At 37.5% G+C, this 25,904-nt stretch overlaps 3 protein-coding genes across 3 annotated transcripts; 1 reads left to right on the top strand and 2 right to left on the bottom strand.

Annotated features, from left to right (window-relative positions):
* The first annotated feature begins 428 nt into the window (after positions 1-428).
* On the top strand, positions 429-7,905 carry LOC112570118 (ribosome-releasing factor 2, mitochondrial-like). The gene is made up of 9 exons (XM_025248357.1): positions 429-778; positions 1,463-1,591; positions 2,759-2,839; positions 3,147-3,949; positions 4,119-4,400; positions 5,684-5,851; positions 6,152-6,338; positions 7,356-7,522; positions 7,610-7,905. The coding sequence occupies exons 1-9, from the start codon at positions 508-510 to the stop codon at positions 7,874-7,876; spliced, it is 2,355 nt and encodes a 784-aa protein (XP_025104142.1). The 5' UTR covers positions 429-507; the 3' UTR covers positions 7,877-7,905.
* On the bottom strand, positions 7,832-17,383 carry LOC112570117 (protein NRDE2 homolog). The gene is made up of 10 exons (XM_025248356.1): positions 17,134-17,383; positions 16,479-16,605; positions 15,431-15,628; positions 13,707-14,710; positions 12,029-12,289; positions 10,918-11,243; positions 9,290-10,421; positions 8,648-8,775; positions 8,220-8,291; positions 7,832-8,015 (listed from the first exon to the last, which is right to left on the bottom strand). Exons 1-10 carry the CDS (start codon positions 17,246-17,248, stop codon positions 7,863-7,865), a joined length of 3,516 nt encoding a protein of 1,171 aa, XP_025104141.1. The 5' UTR covers positions 17,249-17,383; the 3' UTR covers positions 7,832-7,862.
* Positions 17,384-17,918: 535 nt separating this feature from the next.
* On the bottom strand, positions 17,919-23,750 carry LOC112570119 (ADP-dependent glucokinase-like). The gene is made up of 5 exons (XM_025248358.1): positions 23,253-23,750; positions 22,531-22,721; positions 22,035-22,131; positions 21,372-21,508; positions 17,919-20,966 (listed from the first exon to the last, which is right to left on the bottom strand). The coding sequence occupies exons 1-5, from the start codon at positions 23,591-23,593 to the stop codon at positions 20,299-20,301; spliced, it is 1,434 nt and encodes a 477-aa protein (XP_025104143.1). The 5' UTR covers positions 23,594-23,750; the 3' UTR covers positions 17,919-20,298.
* Between the last annotated feature and the right edge of the window lie 2,154 nt (positions 23,751-25,904).

A 25,904-nucleotide genomic window follows, 5' to 3' on the forward strand; every position in this document is an offset into this window, starting at 1 on the left:
ATTGAAAGGACGTAGAGTATTGTGTACGACTAAGGACCAAAAAAATGTATTAATATATAGGAACCCTTATTATTTCTACTCTTCGCGAAATACCAACTCTGTGCCTGTAAGCGCTGAATTGTTCCTTTTTTTAAAATCAAAAATGATATTTTTTACTTAAGCGAATTCATCATAATTAGGTTAAATATCATGCATAATATCGTCTCCCAGACGACGACAACAGTTGGCGTGAAAAGGAGACAAACTTCTCTGCCTCCACATCTGAGAGTATCTATTATCTCCCATCTCAACAAACTTTCTCCCTTCTCATCATTCTTGTTCGGTCATATGTATATTATTATAAAATTTCGTTATACTATCGTTGGATTATATGACCGTCCTCTTTGAAGCTTTGTTTTCTTATTATACATCAAACACACAATATTAATTACGACAAAAACTTCCGGTAGTCAAGGTCATTAATGGCGGCGCGCTCTGACTATTTTGACATGTTGAACAGTTTGTGATATGATCACTACCATGCCGCTTTTGTTGCATTCATGTCTTCGTCATATTTTGCTTAAGAAATATTGCTTGGAGCTATTAACAAGAAACAAATTCCATTATGGGAAAACAGAGCTAAAATTACCTCTCAATATACGGTACTATGTTAAGCGGAGTTCAGAGCATGAAGATATGACAACAATTCGCAATATAGGTATTATGGCACATATTGATGCAGGGAAGACAACAACGACGGAGCGCATGCTTTATTATTCTGGATTCTCTAAACACTTAGGTTTGTGAGAGGATTTTGCACTTTGCTGTATTTCTGTGATATGTGTGCAATATGTATGTTAACAGTAACATGCCTATGGTGGAATAGCATTGTCTCTGAATTGTCAACAAGGGTTAAAATAATGAGAGGGGTAAAGATTAATCCAGTGAATATTAGGATGTAGCTAGCTTTGTATTTCTCCAACAGGCAAGTTGCTAAATAATATCAGAGTATAGTTTAGTCACCATGGTGATTACGATAGTGTTTCGATATAGTGAAAGTTTCAGACCCACATAAAACTATTTTATGGCTGATAGGGGTATCACGGACGAAGGAAAAGTACACATTGATGTAGATATGATTGTTATCATGATCTTGGCATTTGATGTTTAGAAAATGCCTTGTTTTTAGGCATATAAAAGTGCATCATTATTATTTTAGTATTTAAAGACAAGTAATGATGAAATATCAACTTTTCTATTTCTGGTTTATAAGATGATGCCTTTCATGATGAGACCCCTTACCCAGACTGATGTTTGCAGAGCCCCTACTCCAGATTGGCTTGGTTTCCAGACCTGTCTTCTAATAATTTAGATTCTTTTCCTGTACAATTAGAAACATTGATATTTATGATATAATAAATACAAACTAATGATTGTTTTTGATAGTTTGTTATTTATTAGTAATGATCTTACTTTATAACAGGTGATGTTGATAGAGGAAACACTGTTATGGACTACATGGCACAAGAAAGGGATCGAGGTATCACCATTAACTCGGCAGCCATCACATTTCATTGGAATCATCACAAGATCAACCTCATTGATACTCCTGGTGAGAAATAGTTCTTTAGAGATCAATGTTCAGAAACATTTAGTGGTAATAGCAGTTGTATTCTTTCAGCATTTTTACAGTATGTTAAAAAGTTATAAAGGTAATGTTATGTAGTTAAGCTTGGTTAAGATGTGTGTAAAATATATAAAATAGAACTGATGTCTGTTGGTTTTAATCTTGGCCTGAATAAGAGTGATTTGGCAGGCATAGGGGATAGTTTTGGCTCCTTTTCATTACTTTAAATATTTTGGCGCAGTATGAACTGGTCATCCTGGCATATCACCACCACTATATTTTTATTTGCTGTGTGATCATCTGTTACACACACTACATTTGTCAAATGAGAGGCTCCTTGTCATTTCTAAAATGAAGCTGAATTTTCCATTATGCAACTCTGACAGTGTCAGATGTGCTTCCAGCAAAATATAGAAATTTCCCAGGTCTAGAGCAGTTTTCCACAGTGCTGCGTTTTGAAATCATGACTAGACTCGTTAAGAGAGTGTAAATTATTCATGTGAAAACCTGTTGAGTTTATTTCTTTTTTTATTAATTTGAGTTCTTTCAATATTCATGAGCATCTCTTGTGATTTTCTTCTTGGATGCTCTCTGAATAAGTTTCAACCAATCTATAAGGCCGATGTAACGGCAATCATTCTCAAAGCCAAGCCCAGTGCCCACAAGCATCCTCCTTAATTGCTTATTTGTCTTTTATTAGTCATCAGCAGTTCTGTTGTTTATTCTTCCATCCTTTGTATGTTCTTGTTCTTGTCCTAAACGCTAAGAGCACAGTCTTTATGAGCATAAGCATGTTTATTATTTTGTATGCCAGATCTTGCATGACACAAATAAATTGAGATACTGCTGTATGAGATAGAGCCATTTGACATTTGAGAGATGATTTACACTAAATAATAATAATTAAGGTTAGAGCCAGGGAGATTGTTCTGAAGACTTCTTGGGGTGATTGTGTCACATATCAACTGGGGTGAAACAGATGAAATAATATCATGCAATTTGTCATACACCGCTATTTCTTTGCTATGACAACAGTGAGACTTGATTTCTTTGATGCTGAAATTATAACCTACTTTATTGTCCTTATTAGGTTATGAAATATGTTTACTCAAATACTGCAAGTATTGACAATTGGCATCCTTTCTGTTTCAGGTCATGTTGATTTCACTATGGAGGTGGAAAGATGTCTGCGAGTGCTTGATGGATCAGTCGCAGTGCTGGATGCCTCAGCAGGTAAGTTTTCAAAATATGCAAGGTGATGGTTTTTAACTCAAGGGTAGAATTTTTGAATGCTCCAGTCATAAGTTTTTTTTACTAGAGTTCACACAGTTGTGTTTATGAGATGAATTGTGTCCATTATTAGTATAAGCATGTTAGTTGGATATTAGGCTTGTACACCATGTATTCGTATTCTTCCAATTAATAATCATTGTAAAAGTGATTTATGTAAAAGATGATTTACTTTAGCTTTTGGGCACATAATAATAACACTTTATTAACATTAATGGAAATGACTATGAGCAATTATTTTGTTGTGCAGGGGTAGAAGCCCAGACACTGACTGTATGGAGACAGGCTGACAAGTACAGTGTTCCACGCATTGTCTTTTTGAACAAAATGGATAAGACGGGTGCAAGCGTAGAGATGTGCCTGACATCCTTGAGAGACAAGCTTCATGTTTGCCCTCTGCTGCTTCAGCTTCCAATTGGCAAGGGTAAAGATTTCTCCGGCATCATAGACCTCATTTCATTGCAGTCTGTACAATGGGATTCAGGGCTTAGTCAAGATGGCAGCAAGTGTATATTTGAAAAGCTTACTCCCAAAAATGGAGACTTGTACAGAGATGCTTTGTCTGCAAGAGCTACTTTGGTGGGTCAACTGGCAGACCATGATGAGCATATAGCAGACTTGGTGCTCAGCGAAGTTCCTCTTGAAGAGATTTCTATGGAAGACATTCAAGCTGCTGTTCGCCGAGTTACCCTTTCACAGAAACTGGTTCCTGTGCTGTGTGGGAGTTCTCTGAAAAACAAAGGGGTTCAGCCACTGATGGATGCAGTGGTCTCCTATCTCCCAAGCCCTAAAGACATCAGCTATGGCTTTGCCGACTATTATGGCACTGACCTTTGCGCGCTGGCTTTTAAAGTGACTCATGATCAGCATCGTGGTGCATTGACATTCCTGAGGATTTATGCAGGGGCTCTACAGAGTGGCTCCACTATTTACAACATCAACCGCAAAACAACTGAGAAGACCAGTCGTGTATTACAAGTTTATGCTGATGAGCTACATGATATTTCACAAGCTGTGGCTGGCAACATTGTGGCAGTAGCAGGGCTCAAAAAGGTTCTATATTTAGATATTTCATGAGTGTGAAAAAGGAAACGTAACCAGTTATCTTTGTAGAAGGTAACATTGCCACCTGTTTGTTGAAAGTTTGCCTGAAAGTGGTACCATCCAGTTTGAAGCAAAGAGGAATGATACATATTAGTGTCATGCTTTTTGGTCTTTTCAGACATTTACAGGTGATACGCTGACACTGAATCAGACAACAGCCAAGACAGCTGCCAAAGCTTGGGAGAAAGACCACCAGAAAAAAAATCCCATAAAACCTCATTGGGAGGAAATGAATGATAAAGATGAACAGAACCACCTTGAGCTTGATATGCCTGTGTTAGCTGGAGTGGAAGTACCATCTCCTGTTTTTTTCTGTTCCATTGAGCCACCGTCTATGTCACATCAGAAGGCTTTAGACCATGCACTTGAGTGTCTACAGAAAGAGGACCCTAGTCTCAAGGTATGCTGTTTGAATAATTTAAAATTGCTCAGCTGTTTGCAAGGTTTGGGTGTTGTATAGGACAGGGTAGTAGTAGGGTCTGTACTAAGTTAGAAATCCTGACAGATTTTCATCATGCACCAATGAAAGACAACTATATTTTTTAGCTACATTGTATAAAACTCCACAAAATTTAGTTTCCTTACTACAGATGAATTTTTCTGCTTCATTTGTTTTTGCTTTAAACTTACATTGCAGGTATTCTTTACTAAAACTAATGCATGTACAAATGGTGCACATAGGATATGTAAGTGCTATTTATAGATATATAGATGCTATTTGCGTAAAGTGTATTGAGTCTGCTCTATACTTCACATAAGTATTCTTATTATTACAATATATTCCAATTTTAAACAAACTTTAACAAATTTTTTTAACAGTAAAAACAGTGTTTAGAGAGATATATATATAGAGAGAATAAACCCTCCTCTCCCCCTCAAAAAAAAAGACTGATTAAAAAATATTCTAATGTGCCAAAATGGGACTAAATCCATTCTCAGTACCAGTTGTGCCAGCAACACCTATTTTTTTTTTTTAGATGTGATTGTCTTTTTTTCTCACTCGCTCCCAATACTACATCAGCACATTCTAGGAGATTCATGGACATTGGAAATTTATCCATGAGTAAAATTGCCGTAACTTGGGTATGGAACTAGCTTGTTAATTTACCCAGTTTTTACCCAAGCATGCCAACTCTGGTTCATGAGCCACTGATTAGGTAAAGTTACTTAATCGACCAGCAGAGTGAGAATTCCCCCAGAAAGGATACCATTGCATAATTCAGTCAGGGGACGAGGTGTGAAACCTTCAACAAAAATTAGAAACAAGGAAAAAAATGAGAAAAGCAAGCAGATGCAGAAAGTTAAAATTTGTATTTATTGAACAAATGACATTCCTTGATCAAATGTGAAAGACCAATCTGAACGGTTTGCATTTTTTTCAGATATCAGTAGAGATAGGTGATATAAAACTAACCTGTAAATTTCAGCCTCCAAAAAAGCCATGTTTAGCAGAGTCATGTATACAGGTATAAACTCCTCTTTACATCACATAGAGATTGCCAAGTCACAACAATCTGAAATCTGCTGAACTACATTTGGTTGAAGTTGTGTCCTGATATATAATAATACTGTCACCAACACTATTGGTGTTTTATTACATCAAAATACAATATAGCATAAAATGAGCATGTCCTACTAGTGTGTTTGTTTTTTGTTTTTTGTTTTTTGTTTCCATACTGTCAGGTTGAGGTGAATGCTGAAACTGGACAAACCATTCTTTCTGGTATGGGAGAGCTGCATCTTGATATAATACATTCCCGCATTCAGCAGGAATATGGCATCGATGCAGATCTTGGCCCTTTGCAGATTGCCTATCGTGAAACCATCACTGATTTTGCTGATGTGACTAATGTAAGATTGTCATTATGTACAGAAACTATGCCTTAATCAAAGAGTCTTTTGTGGTATAAACCAAGAAAAACATGGATCCCAGTTCTGATGTCACCTCTGGGTGGGTAAGCTCATTAATTGAGAACAAACCTCAGATTGTCTAAACTAGGTTCAGACTTGTGAAGACACTAGCAAAAAGGGCAATTTTAAAGAAAAATGTAAGTCATAGAATTTGTAGCGGAACTTTAGACATTTAACAGTGACATTTCCAGTAGCATTCAGTGTACAGTTGCTAACTCTGGCTTTATTGTACCTGGTTAGGTGCTGGACAAGACAGTGGGAGATAACCACAATTACGTGCACATGAGGCTTTCCATTCAGCCCAATCACGAAACTACACTGTTCCGGCATGTGGAAGTGTCATCCTCCCGTGAAAATCCCATTGAACACCTAAGGCCTCGGCATTTGAAGGCAATTGAAAGCGGCATTACTTCAGCTCTATCCAATGGTGAGTACCAGGTCACTATTCTTTGAATACTATTCTCACAACCAGTTTGAATCATGGAGGGGGTCAAGGTGAGCTATCCAATAACCAGTCATACAGCTTAGTTTTGAGTTCTGGATTATTCCAAGTGCTAGTCCTCTTTAATTGTTGTAGTAGGTTGTAGGTAGTAGGTATTAATGATGTGCTTTAAGGTGTGCAGGTCTGAATCTTCCTATAATTGACATAGGTTGTTTCATCAGTAGAGTTAAACTGTATTAGTAGTATGGTTATGCATTTCGTATGCATCAACGGAAATGTTAGAGATTTCCATTTGATTTAGAAGGGTCATGAACATCACTAATCAAGCTCTCTATGGACAGCCAGGCAACAGCCCATATCCTGTGATTGCTCATTGCATGAAACTCTGAAGTATCTAATACTAGTTTATTAAAACATGGCGTGGAAGCCACATGTCAATGTGAAGGACCTACAAAACATGGGAGCATTTGTTCTGGCCATTAGAGTGATAGTCCGCAATGCCAGAGTCAGCTGATGGTCTTGCAAGTAGGCAAGAGCAGTTCTTTTGAATTATAGAAAGTGAGAATAGATCCTAGCTTTGAAATGGAATCAGAAATCTGCAGCATAAAACAGGGGAAAATCAGCTTGTGCTAGATTACATAAGCTGCCCGTGTATGTGCTGTCACACCATGAAGTGGTTGAAGAAACTGTTGTACAGGCCTATTTAAAGCATAATCAATTGCAGCTTCAGCCTCTGCATAACATTAGCATCTAACACTAGCTGCCATGCAAGCACACACAAGAAAAAGTATAAACATGCCTTCAGCATAACACACCTTTAGTAGTAGACCGTGTCCTGACTTAAATGTGAATTACTAGTGCTTTAAGTCCCCAGTATTTCTGCCCGAGAAACTGTTTTCTGTGCCAGCTGCAGATCAGTTGTGGACTGTGTGAAAGCATTTTGTTCTCGCAGACACAAGAAAATGCAATCGGTGCTGATATTTTGTACTTTGCAATTTGCAGGCCCTATCCTGAGATTTCCAATGATTCACATCGATGTAGCACTGCATGAGTTCAGTACACGGCCCGGGACATCGTTAGCCATGGTCTCTGCATGCGCAGCACAGTGTGTTGGACAAGCAGTGAAAGAGGCTCACCCTGTCTTGTTAGAGCCCATGATGAAGATGGAGGTAAATATGACACAGTTTTTTAAGTGATCGATTGCACTAAGGCCCAAAAACTTTTAGTGACATGACCTTGTCATTTTCTTTTGGCAGATCACTAGTGGAGAAGATTACCTGCATCAAGTTCTTGGAGATCTGGCACAACGTCGAAGTCAAATTAATGCTGTGCATGGTCGTCAAAATAACCGGACTGTAGAGGCTGTTACACCACTGTCGGAATTGTTGGGTTACTCAACAGCATTGCGCATAATTACCTCAGGAAATGGTAGCTTTTCAATGGAATTAAGCCATTATCATAGGGTGGCTTCTCAGGAACAAGAGAAGGTCATCAAACGCATGACTGGCTTTACATCGCTATGAGGTTTTGTGGTTCAGAGTTTAGGAGAAGTGACACTTCCTCCAGTGGAATCTGTAGCCTGATTTCCTTTTCTGTTATGAGGTCAATCAGCTCCTGCACTTGATTTGGCCCAAAGATAACAGCACCATCAAGGTACAAGACCTGAACAGAAGTTCAGAAGACTGAGTGAGGAAAAGGTGCAAAGAAAAATATAATAAAACCATGCATCATTTTTTATGCGACTTCCCACCCAAAATATGTGTGTGTATTTGCAAGACAAAGAAAAGTTGGTATAAGTATACAGGTAACTGAAATACATGAGAGAGTAGAAGTTATGAAATGAGTGAATGAAGGAAAAATATTTACCTTTGCCCAAGGACAAGTCTGAAGTGCCCTGTAGAAGATACCTTTTGCTTTTTCATGACTTCCAAAGGTAACCTACATGACAAAAGTTTTCTCATGAGTGACTAATGAAAAGTTAAATGCATTAAAACCTAAAACATATGGAATACATCAGACCTATCAATCCCTTTTGTCTGTTTCTAAAACACTTAATTTATTTCAAAACTGTTATCTGTGTGATAGTTTTATAAGAAATGAGGCACAATACTGAAATAGACTTTAATTTGTAATGTGACTTTCAAGGCTTTGTGATCAATATGTTCATTGTAATTTTTGGTTTGAAAAATCGAAGCTGGAGAATTTAAATACAGAATGTGGAAAATGTATTCTCTGAATTTTGATTCCATGGAAGATAGTTAAATTAGCTGCGCTTGTTTAGTTTTCCCACTTACTTCAAACTTGAGGTACATCCTCCACAACAGAGGACAGTGACGAGCTGCCCGATGCTGAAGTCCTCGCTCGCAAACTGCTCTTACTCGGTGCAAAGTGCCAGTGTCTGAGACTTCTAGTTGACCTGACCCTGAAAAATCAACATTTGGTTTACATTCCAATCTAAGCCATATTCCACAACTGTAAACCCTATTCATACAATGATGAAGTGTGACATCCACCTGTAAACTATATCAGTGTGATTCACACCATAAATTTTCTTTTAAATTAAAGGCAGTATTACTGAAACCATCTTGAGCTCTTGTTCTGGGGCTGGATTGGTCACACCTTGCGAAAGCCGGCCAGCAATTTAACAAAACAAGCTTGGGGCTGGCACCCACAGGGTAGGCGCAGGGTTGGGAGACCCACACAGGCATGGAGGAGATCAGTCCACAGCAAGGTGGAGGCAGCTGGCATGACATACTCCCAAATGTAAAGGGATGCTCAGAACCGGGTCCGATGGTGTAGTATTGTTGTGGCCCTATGTTCCACTGGGAATGATAAGGGACAAGAAGACTGAAACCATTCTTCATTTAAAGACATCCAAGTGGTTTCCACACTTTTACATGCTATTCATACTTTGACATGCACCAAATAATGCTTACCTTCTCTGCATGCAGAGCCTGAAACCTTGACATGCCTACTCATCTCTGCCAGAACTTCAAAGAGCACAGGATATGGAGTAGCGGTATCTCTAGCTGCAGCATCAAAGTAACGACGTATTCTCCCAGCTATGTGACTTCTTGTCTCCAATTCAATGAGCTCCCGGAGCAGCTGTGTGTTGTTTGGAAAACAAGACAGTGCTGTCTGCAGATGTGAACGTATGGTGGTCAGTGACACAAACTCTACATTCATGTAGTTCTTTAACAACAAGAGCAACTCTACATAAAGTGACTCTTGTAATTCAGTCATTGCTTGATTAGTCTGGGAAGAATTTGTATTGTTGTGAACAGTATCAGATCGCTTGATAATAGAGTCAAATATTTGCAAGGTGTTATCTATACCAGCACAACAAAGTTCAAACAAAGCGGAACAACAGGTTAACTGTATGAGATATTTCTTTGATGCTGCACTGCAAACTATATCGTTGCTGTCCATAAGAGCTGCTGCCATAGTCTGAAACTTCTTCCTTGTTCGTAAAATCTGTGGCGGCTGCAGCAGATCTTGTTTCTGAGGAGAAAACTTGACCCTGTCAGCCAAGCAAAATAAGGCAAACATAGCCTTCTGTCTGGACATCTGCAATGATGATGCTCTCTTAATCCTGGATTTCACAAGATCAAGAGGCAAAAAATTTAGCTGAATTTCTGCATAGGTGCGGTACAGCGAGCACATCCCAGCCATAGCATTATGGTCATCCAAAGCAAAAGCATCTGAGAACATACAAAGTGCAGTATGCAACATAGCTAGTGCATCTTCAGTCTTGTTCAAAGCCCACTCACTCCTAATGTATTCATTCCACAGAATCAAGTCGTTACGGTTCTGCAGTTCTTTCAGGAGATTTTTTCCATATTTTCTTATGGCCTTGACTGCTTCTGGTGATAATGCTGACATGTCCTGAACTCCATATTTCTCTCTCTGAAGTTGAAGCCGGTAAAGTGCAAAAACACTCCGCTGATAACCAGAAAAGTAAGCCGCTGCTTGCCTCAGAACTTCTTCAATAAAAGTTTCAATTTCTGGCCACGGTTTCCACACTGGATCTGCTGTCACTCCTATGTCCAGACCAGATGCTGCTGGGATCTGCACAAACACACACAAAGCTTGATATGACATTGCATTATCTGTCTCTTTAGTCTTGATGCAAAACTTATACTCAACCCCCCCACAAAAATATAGAGACCCCCCAAAAAAAACTAAACACATACTATACTTCAGATTTAAAATAACATGTTTTGCCATGCATACTGACAATGAATTTTAGCTGTGTAGCATGCACACTTTTATGTACTGCTGATTTAGCCTTGCACTGGCCATGTTCTCATGTCTAACATGAACTGGGTGTCAAGAAGTATCATTTTCATTGTTAGACTAGAGAATATTGAAGAGTTTCTCTTCTTACACAGCATGCTTGCAGAGCATTATGTACCTTACTGAAATCTATCTATAAGATTGCCACAATTGAGTCAAGTAAAAATATTGAATTTATGGAACATGGCAACACTATGATGTTTCCACCCTGTCAAGAAAAAATCCTCCCATCACTACTCTAGGCATCCTGAACAGTCCCATGGCTTACCTGATGGAGTGCATTTAACTTCACTTGATCAAAATCTTTACAGTGACATCCATCAATTGTGACACCAAGACCCAAAAGCTGCAGGAATGCAGCAACAATTGTAAAACAAGATGATGACTTTTGTACACGGAAGAGAGTTGGTGCTACATCATCATATAGCACCAGACGATCCAGATCTTCACAATCCTCTTCAGTTTCTCCACGAGAAACATCAGGTCTCCATGGCAACCAATGTGCACTTTCTCTCAGCTGTTCCAACTTTATCCATGTTTCATAGACAGAATCATTTTGAGCCAGTATATTTTCTTGCTCCTGATCAGTCTTGACTGGAAAATATTAAAACCATTATAACAAACACATTTACATAGCACCTTTCTCCAGTATCAGTAGGACTCAAAGCACTGTACAGCATGTGAGCACATCTTTTAAGGCAGTAATCAAATGCACCTACATGAACACGCATACACAATGCACAGCAAAATATAAATAAAGTTGATTAAGAGATCATTACAGAAGTTCCATAGAATATCATATGGGATGAAAGAGATGTAGCCAGAAGTTGCTCCCAAGAAGCACAATCCATTTTAAAAAACTAATCCAGGCAACAAATGCTCCAATCCACACCACAGTTCCAGTCATAGAATGGATCTAATAGGTAGAAGTCTTTGTATTTTGTGTAATTTGCTGCTCATAGGGTTGCTTGAATGTCTCTCAAGAACCATTGTGAGTTCACAAGCTGTTAGAAGGTGAGCATCCAAACAAGCACGTAACTGCCAAGTGGTTAAGACAAATGCCGATAAACATTATGGATTTGATTAGACTATCTATCTATTCCTTTTCGTGCATCAGGTTGCACATAAGGCCTCAACCAGAGTCCGCCACTGATGTCGATTGGCTGAAACCTGCTCCAGGTGACCCCATGTCCAGCCCTTTCCTTTCATCTCCCTTTCCACTGTTCTTCTCCAATTTGATTAGACACTAACACCAAACTGAACACTTTGAACAGGTAATGCATAAAGAAACAGTAATAAAATTAATATTTTCTTTCCTTTTTGTGGAGGTATTACAGAGTGATATGTTCCTCCATGTCACTTTCATTTCAACTACTTACCCTGAATAACTTTCGCAGGAGCAGCATCAGTAAGCTTTGAATCTTCGACCCAAGCAGCCCATCCCAATGCTCCTGGCTCTCCAAACCTGGGCACTCCAGAATCCCAGAAACTCTCAAATATGCTAATGCAGTCAGTGGTGGGTTGCAGGTTAAGACTTGCTGGTCGGAACAAATTAAACTCTATTAGAGCTTGGTATGATGCGACTGCTTTTTCTGTGAAGCCACAGTGGTGAAGGAATGTGCAGTACTGAACAAAGAGTTCTGTAAAAGGAACCAAAAGAGTAATCAGGTATGTTTCAGGTTCTTACTGACAAGTTCATGATTTATAAGACTAACACAGTGGATAACAACTTGATATCTTGCACCAGTGAGATATGGTTAAAAGCTAGAAATCAATATATGCTTCAAAACTTGGAGTCAGCAGGAGCATGAAGTTGCCCTATTTGAACTGACAGGAACCAGACTAACTCTACTTCTACTATCAATACCCACAATTATTCAAAATACCCATCAACTGTGACTTTTGCCTAGAAAAAAAGTATTAATCTTATGAGAAAGTGGCAACGAGTGTGTGACTGTGTCTGTATGGTTCTCGTTGGAAATTTATGTAAAAATACATTTGCCTGATCCTCACAAAATATGGCAGAAATATTCTTTATGTGTACAGGAAAGTCATAGACTGGTTGGTTGGTGTGTGCTGTTCTTTTTTAATGTATTCTGAAATGTTGCTGGTAGTTCTAAATCAACACAGATCTGGACTGTGCAAAGTAAACTTGGACAACACTCACGAGAGGCACCAATGTGAGAGACTGGGGATGGGAAGGAGGGGGAACAAGTGAGTCACCTCTGGCGTCACAACTATTATTGCCCCCTTTCACGAGAAGCAGTCGGCTTCTGTCCCCTTCTGCTCTTTGTTCTGCAGTGTCAGAAGAAGGCACATTTCCCCACCACATCATCTCTCCTAGACTTAAATGACAGGCTCCCTGCATGCTTCCTTTCGAAGCAAGATAACAGTAAAACTAAAAATTGTTCCCCTATGCAGTTCTTCCACTTTTTTAAAGATTTTCTTAAGAGTTATTACATTAGGGTGTTTTCAAATTTGGTTTATATCACATTTACAGACTTTATATAGGTAACGTGCACAAATACCTCACTGATTTGCTGAGTATTTGTTCTGTCATAAGAACCATAAAGTGTAATGATGCTATCAATATTATAGGCTGAGTTAAAATGACAATGTGGTAAAATATTTGCAGAAACCTGTCTTTTTTGCATGCACACAATCAATTGCCTCCTGCCTACATTTAATTTCAGTCTAGTGGCCTCCTTCCACTGCCTGGTCAAATATGACAAGTTGCTAGCAAGCACTGTCATCATTTTGTTTCAAACAAAAATTTTTTTAATAGTGTCACAGCTCATGTTAGAGTTTTGAGCATTTATTAATGAGGCATTGCTCAATGGCATATTCATGACAGATGGACATTGTAAATAATAAAAATATGTGGGTGCTACTCAGTATATCAAGCATTTTCTCTTCTGTTTACCCAGTAAAACTGTCATGTAACATGAGGTGTACATAAACACATAACATCAAAAACAATTTCTAACTTAAACATAAGGCCTCACAAAAATATGTTAAACTACTTAACAGCCTCTGAAAAGTTAGCTTCAAACTTACCAATCATTTCATCTTCTAAGTTTTCCATCATCTTCACTACTTTGACACTGCCTTCCATAATTGGTCTTAAAGTCTTGAAACAACGGTGGTAAAGTTTGACAGTACGACCAACAGAGAAAGCTGACAAACGGGACTGCTGAAATATCAGGTAGTGACGCCACAGATGGACATCTCCACTGTGGCTAAATAACAGCTCGTCCCACTCCTTCATCAATGTTTCTGAATCAACAATGTCCTGCTCCAGCTCCAGCTTAGCGATTTTCAGCTGCAATGATGAAGGATTGGCAGCCAGGGCTTTATCTAAAATAGCCAGTTTTTTTTCTATGCAGATTCTTGGGGGTTGGAACACATCACGGAGGCTGCGGCTAGGAATCTGCTGGGATGAAAATTTCGCATTTTGGAAGACAAGATCCTGGAAGTTTACAAACTCCGTCCAGAGTTTAACATTTTTAGGATCCTCACTGAGACGCCTATTATAAAAAGAAATCTTTTCAAAAGTCTCATCCATGAAAATTATACTTTCACTAGTGCTTTGCTCGGAAGACTTTCCTTGCCCTTTCACATATAGACTAGTAGCTGTGTCAAGAATATTTAATGAATCAGCTAATCTGTTTGGTTCTGTGACGAGCTGCCTTGAAACATCTTTCTCTTGGACTGAAATATATTCTAAACCTTTGAAATCTTTTGTTGTACTTGGTCTCACAGCCTGCCCTTTAACTCTGGTGATTCTTCTGTTTTCTTTTGAATAGTACCTATTTAGCATTTCATTTTCACCAGTGTTACTTTTTTTATTGCTGATAGTTATGGTTGGGTTTCCAAGGCAAGAACTAGTTAATCGAGTGTATCGTGCAATTTTGTCCTTATAAATTGAATCGTAGTCCCACAGCGCCCGATCCTTAGTTCTGTCCACTCGAAATGCACTTTCTGGTTCCAGACCTGGTATCTCCTCCAGAAATGTTTTCCCTCTGTGGTTTTTCCAAAATTCTTCTGTTTTTGTTTCCTGTCTGGAAAAGGACATGGCACATATAAGCAACATTGTCAATGTCTTTTGAAAAATGTATCAGAGATCTCCAACACAGAATAATTTACAGTTTTTCCATGCATGAATAAAAGAGCAAGAGAGACAGAAAAGAGAATATGTACAAGTTATTTTAGGATAGCACACTTTTAATGATGTATGATTTCTATGTATGTACACAATCAAAGAATGTTTCCATCATATCTGATATTTGACTGAACATCATTATCAAACAGAGTCAGTGGTTATGACAGTTCAGTCCCATAAATGTGTCACCTGAATTGCTGAGTTCATTTATCAAATAGAACATTGAGATAGTCAACTGCTATAAACGTGATTAATATAAAATGTGCAGGCTATTTTCTAAGGGAATAAATTTTGATCATACAAAAAGAAAATCCAACATCTACCAGCTTTCAGGAATGGGTACATGGGCTTTTGTAAGAATGTTGGTTGGTTGTGTTTTATGCCTTGCCAGCAACTAAGGCTATATCACTGTGATTTCAGAAGGAAAGACACACCCCACCAAAACCCAAAGAGATAGGAGACTACATTATCTTTTTTCTATTTCAAGGTAATCACTACACTATGTATTTGTATGGTATAAATTGAAAGATTTAACTTTACATAAACTGATACAAAAAGAAGAAAATGCAGAATATAAAAGACCAAAGAAAGTACTAAATAATGGCAGGATGGGTAATACCTTAAATCTTCCTCAAGAATGGCACTTTTTGACTTTTTGTGTTTGTGTTTCTTGTGTTTTTTTTCCTTGTGAGAACTTTTCTTCTTTTTCTTCTCAACATCTGCATATGATGGTGAAGCATCATCTTTTACTTTTCTGTTATCAGCTTTATTATTAAAATCTTTTTCTTCAGGTTCAGGAAAGTCTCCACCAGATTTCCTTGAACATAAAAGAACAAATTTCTGAATAAATATAAAGAAAATCTGGTCATTAACATCTTAAAAAGATCATTAGTGTTATATAGCAATGCATGCTGATCCGTGAATCACATATGCCAAAATTTTTATCAAGTACATGGGTTCAATTTATCGAAGTAGCTACCTACTGTACAAAATACTCCATGTGTCCAAAGACAGGTCAACATAAAGAGCTGTATTATGCGCTCCGGCCCTGGAAGGATACCAGCAAACAATCTCCCCCTGCGCTTACAAGGAAGGATGTACAGATCATGAGCTAAGGCCAGGTAACTCTAAAAAAGAATCTGGAATGCTTAAAACAGAGGTGTTGGGCCATACAGTGCACTTTAGTTAACCACAACACCATGCAGAAACAGCCATCATAACATCTGGAGACCAAATTGGCAGAAATGGTGCTCACTCTGTGAAGATCCACCTGGCAGGTGTAATGCTGGGCTATGTGCCTCAAGTGAGTCTACCCTCAAAATGTTACTTTTTAAGTGCTTACCCCAGGGCTTAGAAAGTTTATTTAAACATATATAAGAATTAAAGGGTCCCGTAGAATACAAAGGAACAGTGAACTGGACACAGAATACTATGTCCAGGGCATGACGTGGAAAGTGGAGCCTCAGCCCCTCTTTCTACTACCATTTAATTTTTACCTAATAAATCAGGTGCATATACAGTGGATGAGTTGAGGGACATGTCCAGTCACAGACCTGGAAAAGTCTTGAATTGGTGATCTGTTGCTCCATTTGTAATAATAAAAACAACAATAATGATGATGATTCTTGCTATGACAACATTATTTTTATAGTCTCAATAAAAAATACCTTTTAACACTGTGATGGTGTTGTGATACCTGAAGATTTTGAGTGTCGGATTCATGTCCTGATTCTGGTAGTTGAGCAAGAGCAGAAATATAGCTTTTGTTCTCAAGCCAGTCTAAGTCAGTAGTCACTGTTTAGACAATTTATAAACAGCAAATTAAGCAGATGGTTACAAACAGTGATAAAAATAAAATATGCTTTAATTGCCTAAATCCAACTTAAAAACTTTTTCTTACAATTAACATACAATCCAACCAAAATCTTGATTCACAGATATTCTGCTTACGCATTCACATCAATAGGAAATAATGTAAACAACTTTTTTTTTTCTTAGTGAAATCTTATAAAGCTAGAGTGTTACTCCACAGTATTTTATTTTGAATGTTCATTTTCTCCATTCTAAGACATTAGCAGTCTCTCCAAAGGGGAAAAAATCTTCTACACAGTGCTAATTGTGACATACCTCTATACGTACTATACAAAGAAAATTTTGATTCTTGTTGCTATACTTCTTTTTCAGTGAAGACAGCACTGAGTAAAAAGCCCTACAATTCTTTCAAATGTAATTTTAAAAAACCCAATAAATGTCGACAATGGATGGCATTTTAATAACTAGAAGACTTGACGCGCTAATAAAGATTCCTTGTAAACTACAAACCGTTTTGTTGGTCACTGGCAGATATTGAAGCTACAGGAAATAAAACATTGCTGCCACTCGCAGCATTTGGTCCATTACTGGCGATAGGAAACAGTGTTTTCGCCGGTTTTTCCATGTCAACTCTTTTTCTTGTTCCTTGTCAGGGTTCGAGGGTTGCCATATTTACGCTCTACGACTTGTGAATGATCTTTCCTGCTGTACGACTGATGAGAGTGACTTCCCCCTATACGAAAGGGTCAACCACGGAGGGTCATGCTGTCTGTCTGCCGAGACTCACTCTGGCCTCTTGCAAAGTTCTCCCACTGTTAGTCTCGGCGAACCAGAAGACGACCTGACTTCCGGAAGAGCAGCGCGCAGATGGAAATTAACGGGACTTTCGGTATCAATATCATTACTATAAGTATTTTGCTTTGTTGCACTATTAACTTAACTTTTGCCTGTTTAGAACACAAACGTATTTGCTTCACTAGTCTGAAATCGTTCTTATGAAATAATAAATAAATAATATGAAACGCACATGAACACTGCTTTACTATCCACGAAATAGCAGTAAGACATTTTTAATTTAGTTACTTTTATGCTGTATGTTACCATATAGTATCTGAAGAAAGATCTAATTTTTCCACTCACCACAGATGATTGTTTTTGACTTACCATGGTTAGGGTTTATGACAAGTTTTATTTTCCATGAAGAAAATGTGCATATTTCAAAGAAAAAGATTTTTAAAATTATTGAATAACAATACAAAAAGAAATAGCAAAATAATAAAAAATCACAAAACAAATCATGTGATGCAACTTTAATACTGGACAATAGGTTAAAATTAAACAATGTTTTCAATATATCTGTTTTTTTTTGTTTTGTTTTCGAAGTCAGTACATGTGCAAAGCCTTCAAGTGATGAAATCTTGACTCTTTCAGAACAAATCAGTGTACTTACATTTAGTAAAACTAATAATGTTCCTGTGACAAGTAACAATGTCTATTTACATCTATTAAAGAAATCATGTCATTTTCATCCTTGAAAGTTACCAGCAAACATAAAATCTTAAAAACAAATTGCAAATTACCTTATATATCAATAGGGAAATACTTATAAAGCAACTGTAAGGCACTAAATGTGCAAAGTCAGTCACATACTTCACTTCCCAAGCTTATAATTAAAAAAAAAAAAATCCTTTGATGACTACCGAGACCAACTGTCCAAAGTAACTTTTACTGGTCAATTACATTTTCAAATTTAGAAACCTCTCCACAAATAGCAACTACAACAAGAATTATCCTAACGTGTATCATTGTCTGCTCCTTTATGAACAAAATTTAACTTCATTACCATGTGTGATAGATAATCATTAATACATATACAGTTAAATATTAAATGCTTCAACAATACTGTCCAACAGAACAACAAAACAAGAAAATATGAACCACAGTTGGGTGGTGGTGGTGGTGGCAACCAATAAGAAGCCCACTGTTGTGTCAAATTAGTGAAACAAAGGCAGTAAAATTGTTTTTAGTACATAGCTGCTTGCTTCCATTTCCTTACTTGCCTGCCTAACATTAGCTACTTATTCATGTGACTGCACATCCACACATACTATTAGGATATTTCTTCAGCTAAAATAAAATGAAAAAAGGCTGAACAAAATTTCTTTTACGTGCTTTTAAAATATAATTTTAAAGTGAGTTCTTGGTATTTTGGATTTTCAACTTTTTGAAAAACAACAGCTGCAAAACATTACAAAATGCCACCATACACTAATTATAGAAACAGTAAGTTTATTAGTCCTCTAAATAACACATCACTGTGCTGTGTTAATACTTCCAATTTTCAAGTGACCCCTGCACCTCCTAAAAAAAGACCATATGGTAAATCATTGTAACAGGCAAATGTAACATCAGACATAACATTAGATATGTAATCATTTTCGGTAAATGCACCTGAAATTGAGCAAAATTCAAACAAGTTTAAGCATATAAAAATTGCAGTTGCAGTGAAGATAAATGGTCATAAAAATTTGGGATATAATCCTTATTCATTATGTTTTATGCTGAGTGGCTTTGTTGCAATGGTCATATCCCATGGACACCAAATTGACAAATGTGTTTTATTTCACCAGATCTAGTTATAGAAAGGGATAGTGAAAGACCAATTCAGATGATAAATCTACATTATAAGTTTTGTTTGTAAGAGTATACAATGCTAAACAAGGGTAAAATATTGTCTGCAATGTTAAATGAAGAAACAGTATCAACACAGTCAGTGGGGTACAACCCATTAACAGGAAATTTCTAAGTATCAATAACTGTGTCTACCTTGTCAGCTTCTTTCTTCTGTTGGAATGATAATATATGACAAAGTAGCACTACACCTGTGGACTGTAATTTAATGGAAGCCAAATAACAGCCAACAGCTACTGGTGCAGACATGGTGACCTGTGGAAGTATTAGCAGTTTCTGTAGACAATCTTTTATAGGTGTTAAGAAAACTGGTCCTGTTAATCGGAAATTCTGAAATTATGTGATGGTTTCAGGTATGTCAAACGCTCATACACAAATGGTGGTAAATTTTTGTATGTGCTCAATCTCACACCTCAACTTATCAAAACAGATGGCCCCTATAAGATTCTAAAAAAAAGACTAAATCATAAACCCAATAAAATTTTCTGAACAGGCACTGGAGCTTAAAAAAACACACCATGCAAGAAACACCCTGTTTTGGTTGAATACATTTATCCACAGATGAATATAATCTTCATACTGTTTGAATACAATTATTTTTAATCTATCTATGCAAAATATATTGCATTTTTTATGACTATGGCGTTAGTGCCATGTTGATCAAAAAATATTTTGACCTTGTCCAGAAAGTTGTTTGCTTGTGACGAGCCAGCGACGATTTTGAACTGAGGCAAGAGGAAAATAAAGTGTCAATAAATAAGCCCTAGCACTCAATGAACACTTGAATAAAATGTTCATATTTCTTCATGTTTTCTTTTTAAACTTAATTTCAATATAAATTTTCACTGAAGCAAAACCTGACATAGGAGCTGCATATAAACTCCTTCAGAACAGCGGTACTCCATCAAGAATAAAGATGCAGCGCAACAAGGAAGAAAATGAAGTCCGCAGGAACAGCAAGCGTACCAGTATATTACCAACTGTTCACAGCTGCAGAACTAAACCAGCTGCTGAGATGTTATCTCCTCCCCCACCTGTCTGTTTGACGTGGGTGCACACAAGGCCTGGTGCCACGCAGATAATGTAATCATCTTCTTCCCAGCAATTCACTGGTCGTTCATCAATAAAGTTAATTCGCCTGCTTTTTTCGTCTCTACTGGAAGAAAAAGATTCATCCATAAGAATTTTGGTCTTCATTAAATCGATGTAGTCTGAGCCACAGACATGGCGGTGAGCTGTCAGAGCTGCCTTGGCAGCAGCAGACATGGTGTTTTTCCAAGATGATGCCTTGCTAGTCAAAATAGCTTGGAATGCAAGAGTGTGAATGTGAAGGCGAGTTAATTTCCGTTTGCCCCCTGTTTCAACAGTCTGTCTGAGGTAGGCATAAACAGTACGCATTTGGTCCAAGACTGTTGCAACCCGTGGATTGCTGTCAGCAATAACAGTGACATTTCCAGTTTCCAATAAGGAGACTAAATTAGGCAACTCCTGCTCATTCATTCCTAAAGAATCCGAATAAAAAATAACAGTTTCCAGAATTTCTTTCAAGAGGTCAACATCAGTGAAAGAGGCCATCTCAAAATGTACTTTTGTTGACAGTGGAAGGTCTTTTAAAGTACTCTGTAGTATTTGTAGTCTTGCCCATCGTTCCCCTGAGTGGAAAAAAAGAAAATCAAGGTCATCATTCAGAAATCATTGCATATTCATATTACTATAACTTTTTCACATTCTTTTCTGATGATAGCATGTCACTCTTACTGTTACTTCTTCAAAACTGAACATTATAAATGTAAGAATGAGTTTACAGATTCTTTCTCATCACCAGAATATTTAAAATATATTTAACCACATCATAGGAGACCAATAGATTATCTTTTTCACACACACACACAATTTCTAGGGCAAATAGATATTTTCTACAACACTCTGGTTGACAGATTCTGAGATGACAGAACCATTATTTTAAGACAGCAAAGAATCAAATCAGCAAATTAGTAGCGTTTTCTAATTTAACACTGTGTCAAATGAACCAGCAGCTATTCAACTATAATAAAAACCTTTTTTAAATGGAAAGTTGTCCATCATTTGCAGTCCACCAACAACAACCAAGTGTGGTTTGAATCTGTTAAGGTTTTCAGAAAATTCTTCAAGACTTTGCAGGTATGGATTTACCTCATCACTATGGACTATCAACCTGCAAACATACAAAGACATATACATAAAAACTGCAAAATAGTTAAGCTATTATGCTACTATTTCAAAAAACACAAATTAAAAAAGAAGTGAAAGAAAACTGAAGAACACTGTTAAGAAAATTCAAACAAACAAAATCTGTTAATATTGTTTTTGACAATAAATGTACAATCCTTTAAAAAGAAAAAACCTTTAAAAAAATGAGAGAATGAAGGCTTATGAAATTGGGCTCTGAGTCAGATAGTTCCACCCTGACCATAAGTGTTAATGCCACAGCATTTTAATAAATACATTTAATGGGCACAAGACTGTAGACTATACAAACATTTCATTATTCTTTATAATATAAACATTACACTCTTTAAAATACAGCTACTTCTTTTAATTTTTATTCAGAGATTTATCTCAGTGCCTACTTGATAGTCCATAGATTAAAAAATATAAATGTTTATGTAACGTAAAAAACAAATACACAAAATTACCTAAATTTTACAATGATTTATATATATATCAGTCATTTTGTCTACCTGTTTGCTCTTGGAGCAATATACTGACCCCAGACAGTATCTTTTTCATACTCCATCAATACATGGATGTCAGTCTTTTGCAAAGTTTGCCCCACGACTAAAACAAAAAATGGTATAAGGCAGCAAGAAACAGGCTGTATGGAATGACTTGCTCAACCTGTTGTTGGTTTTTTTTTTAAAGGCATGCAGACCCTTTCAAAGTCTCTCAAAACCAAGCTAAACAGCATCTGGGAGCAGCTAGTCGAGTGACCATAGTTTTTACAACAAACAAAGAAAAAACACACAAAAAAGGTAAAGGCAAGAAGAACTTGAAGTGAGAGTGACAAGCTATCATTAAAAACAATTATAATCCCTTTTCATAACATGAACATGCAATTCTCAATGTTCTTCCAAATATGTGTGAATAGGAAAAGCAAGGCAGAAGAAAAAGAACAATTTAAATAATAATAGCAAAAAATAATAGCAATAACAAACCAATAAAAAAGAATGACTGTACCTTTCACTTCTTTGGGCAATCTGTCAACAATATCTTGTGTGAGTCTGGCACTCAGCATAACATCCAGCCCTTCTTTTGCAAGACGCAGTACCATAGCAGGTGCATTTCCTCCCAGATGCCACCTGTGCTTTGGTGAGGACTCTGCACTCTTAACAATCTCTTCAAATAATGTTTTGTTAGCCACATAACGCCTGAAAAATTAATTAAATGTCATTCAGAAATGGGTACATTATCACAGAGCAATTTTAATTAATAATGTTTAATAAAGTTCAATTATCACAAATGTTCCATCAAAACCAATTTAAAATAAATCAATATGCACAAGATTTTAACTCTTTATCCTGACTCCAATGATAAACAGCAAGAAATCCCCACTAGAAACTGTTGCTAGTTCTGTGTAACACATTCTACCTAAAACAAATGATAATAAACTGGAATGCTTGACTCTGGTTTCAGGAAACTTACAGAACATTAATATTTAAATATTTTCTAGTGTTGTTCATGCTTGTAGAAAAATATGCTGATACCACATGTACTTTTAACTTTTTTCAGTATTTTTGTTGGTTTTTTTTTTTGTTGGGGTAAACGTTGCATAAAATTGCAACCGCATCATCATCAAATTAAAGTACTGAAGGGTCTCGCTGAACAGTCTTTTTGAAGATTGAGGAATGTCGAAAAAAGTGCTTACAAATGTAAAAAAAATCTAACCAATCTTTACATACTCTGCTGCCGCACCGTGCTGAAAAAAGAATGCAAGTAGTTCCGCTAGCTCTTGACCGTTTTTAACTGAATCATAGTGTCGTGGTGAGGCAGGAGGTGTTAAATTAAGTCTCTGAAATATATCCATTGCTTCAACGAAAACATCTTCGCATCCACCAAATCCCAATGCCACTCGTTTGGGGGCTGCTGGAACCTTCTTTTCAGCTCTCAGAAGTCCACTCAACACTTGATTCAAGCGTTCTTTTAAAATCTCTTCCGAGTGTCTGCGATACAAAAGCGCAGCCAAAAGAACCAGCAGAGAAATCGATACACAGCCAGTAGTTTTCAGAGGTGCAGAGATCATGATGAAAATTCACTTGGGATCGGTTACTTTGAAATAAATGACTTTCTTCTGGAGGCTAAAACGAAACAAGGGAATGTTTGATGCTAGCCACGAATGCACATACCGTGTTGCTAGCTGTTAACTGACTCTCTACGTCACTTCCTCCCCACACCCCTCTTTTGTTCGGATTTACCGTTCTTGGCGGATGATGCAAAGTCGTCTGCTCTTGTTGTCTATGGCGCATGCCACCACGAATCTGTATCCCCACGTCCGTGATACAACGGAGCTTTATACATGACTCCGTGGCGCATACTCACACTCAAACAACAGTACAGATGACAAATACAGGAAACGCAAAGAGGAACCAAGTAACAAGGACTGAGAGTATCGTGATTTTGTGAAGACGTGTAGGGCAGTAGAAATAATTAGCAGAAAAGGGGGTAATTATCATTTGAAAAATAGCTAAGCTAACGACGTTCACATTCTTGTCCCTTTAGTATCTTTTTTGAGGGGTGGCTGCACACTTCGTCTCTCCCCAGGTTCCTGCACTGTGCCTATAGTTTGCCTAACGGTAGAATCTATGATCACGCGATTTTTAAAAAATGTGCATCAGACACTCGTGTACACGTAGACGCCTATAGACATTTGCGCGTTCTTTCTGCCTCGTTTGAAGGCTTGTATACACTTAATATTAAATAAATTTATACTGTAGCAACCAATAAAAAACATCAATCAATCCTTACTATTATTTAACCTAACCCTAACCCAATCCTCACTATTATTTTGAACACAGTCCTGAAGGAAAGTTCCTTTTCTTGGTTGAAGATCAAACATAAAAGTAATAAAGTTTAGAGTCTGCCACAACACTGATTTCATTGATGACTATCAAATTCATTCACTAGGCATTGATGTACCCACTGGGGACTGTTCCAGAATTCAAATATATATATTTTCTACTCACATACACGAAGTATTTTAAACTGTAGAAACAAACAAAAATACCATTGAAGTCTCCACTTGGGAACAGACGTTATACACTGTCTCTGGGGACGATCGAGCAACCTATCTTATATCTCAAACTCTGCCTCTTGGGGTCAGACGTTGTTCAAAGTGGGGATGAAAGACCAACTTTCCTGGGCCAAATACTCCAGGATACCAATTAACTCCAAACAACTCACAACACCAAACAAAAACTCTTCAAATACTTCATGTCATCTGCCAGGGGCATGACTCCGTGGCATTAGCCAGGCCCAACCTCTCACTGCCCTTCATTCCATGACCCATCACATTACTTATACACATATGCATATCTTTTAAAGAAATAAAAGAAAAAGTCAACTTACAAAAAAATCCGAAATACAAAAACATGAGATGCACAAAAATGGAAGCCACAAAACAAGCACGTCATTTCCCCCACCGCCTGAACCAAATCACTAACTTGTGAATTTGTGATACTTGAAGACTATAGGAGCCGCAGTGACCACATGGAAAGCTAGTTCACAAATGTGAAGGAATGGACTGGTTGTCCTGAGCAGGACCTGTTTACTATCACCATGGGCGGCCATAGGCATATGCAAACTGCGTACCTGCACATGGCCGCCACACCAATTATATATGTTGAATATATAAAACAAAGAGAAAATAAGGGCACAGCCAACGGCAATGTACGTGGCCGAAAAACATTGTTTCTAGTTAATTAATAAATTGTATTTACTAATGTTGCTCAAGTCGGAGATGTAAGCTATATGTAGTATTATAATGTTCTGTCGCAATGAGAATATCATGGGCCGCCACTTGGTTTTACTGACATAGTCGAGCAAAGGGACCACCGATTCTTTCTCTGTCCAGGGGCGCCTTGTCAAGTGCTCTCCCAAACGACGGGTACCATGCAGTCAAGGGAAGAATGTCTACATATGCATTAAGTATGAACCACTACATTAAAGAATAAGCAAAGACAAGGCTTTAAAAAATGATAAACAACTGGCCGATAATATCTTACGTTAATATTTACTTGTGTCATCTGTGATCAGATCGATTTGTTCTTTGAGTCTTTTGCCAATTCTGCTTTCAGTGTTTAACGATGTGGTCTTACACAGAACGATATAGGTATGGTTGTGATGAATTAATTCAGGAGTTGAGGCAATATTCAAGAGTTGAGGCAATATAGCTTTTGGATAAAGTATATATATAATTACCTAAGTAGCAAAGGAAGAGGGGGTGGGGGGCATATGGGTGCCATGGTGAGAATGCAAAATGACGTTTGGAAGGCCCCCTTTGTTTTACTTGAGAATATATAGTGCCTTTATACCCCCCCCCCCCCAAAGGGTCTTAG

This window comes from Pomacea canaliculata, linkage group LG8 (genome assembly GCF_003073045.1).
Source record: "Pomacea canaliculata isolate SZHN2017 linkage group LG8, ASM307304v1, whole genome shotgun sequence".
Taxonomy (NCBI): domain Eukaryota; kingdom Metazoa; phylum Mollusca; class Gastropoda; order Architaenioglossa; family Ampullariidae; genus Pomacea; species Pomacea canaliculata.

What these genes read in the sequence shown, in the direction of transcription:
- LOC112570117 (XM_025248356.1), bottom strand. Translation starts at nt 17,248, where the DNA reads ATGGAAAAACCGGCGAAAACACTGTTTCCTATCGCCAGTAATGGACCA. An exon ending in TGCCAGTGACCAACAAAACG is followed by an intron (nt 16,606 to 17,133) that starts GTTTGTAGTTTA and finishes TTGTCTAAACAG; the next exon opens with TGACTACTGACTTAGACTGG. An exon ending in CTTAGAAGATGAAATGATTG is followed by an intron (nt 12,290 to 13,706) that starts GTAAGTTTGAAG and finishes TTCCTTTTACAG; the next exon opens with AACTCTTTGTTCAGTACTGC.
- LOC112570118 (XM_025248357.1), top strand. Translation starts at nt 508, where the DNA reads ATGATCACTACCATGCCGCTTTTGTTGCATTCATGTCTTCGTCATATT. An exon ending in CAACCTCATTGATACTCCTG is followed by an intron (nt 1,592 to 2,758) that starts GTGAGAAATAGT and finishes TTTCTGTTTCAG; the next exon opens with GTCATGTTGATTTCACTATG. An exon ending in ATTTTGCTGATGTGACTAAT is followed by an intron (nt 5,852 to 6,151) that starts GTAAGATTGTCA and finishes GTACCTGGTTAG; the next exon opens with GTGCTGGACAAGACAGTGGG.
- LOC112570119 (XM_025248358.1), bottom strand. Translation starts at nt 23,593, where the DNA reads ATGATCTCTGCACCTCTGAAAACTACTGGCTGTGTATCGATTTCTCTG. An exon ending in CAGCACGGTGCGGCAGCAGA is followed by an intron (nt 22,722 to 23,252) that starts GTATGTAAAGAT and finishes TTAATTTTTCAG; the next exon opens with GCGTTATGTGGCTAACAAAA. An exon ending in ATTGCCCAAAGAAGTGAAAG is followed by an intron (nt 22,132 to 22,530) that starts GTACAGTCATTC and finishes TTTTTGTTTTAG; the next exon opens with TCGTGGGGCAAACTTTGCAA.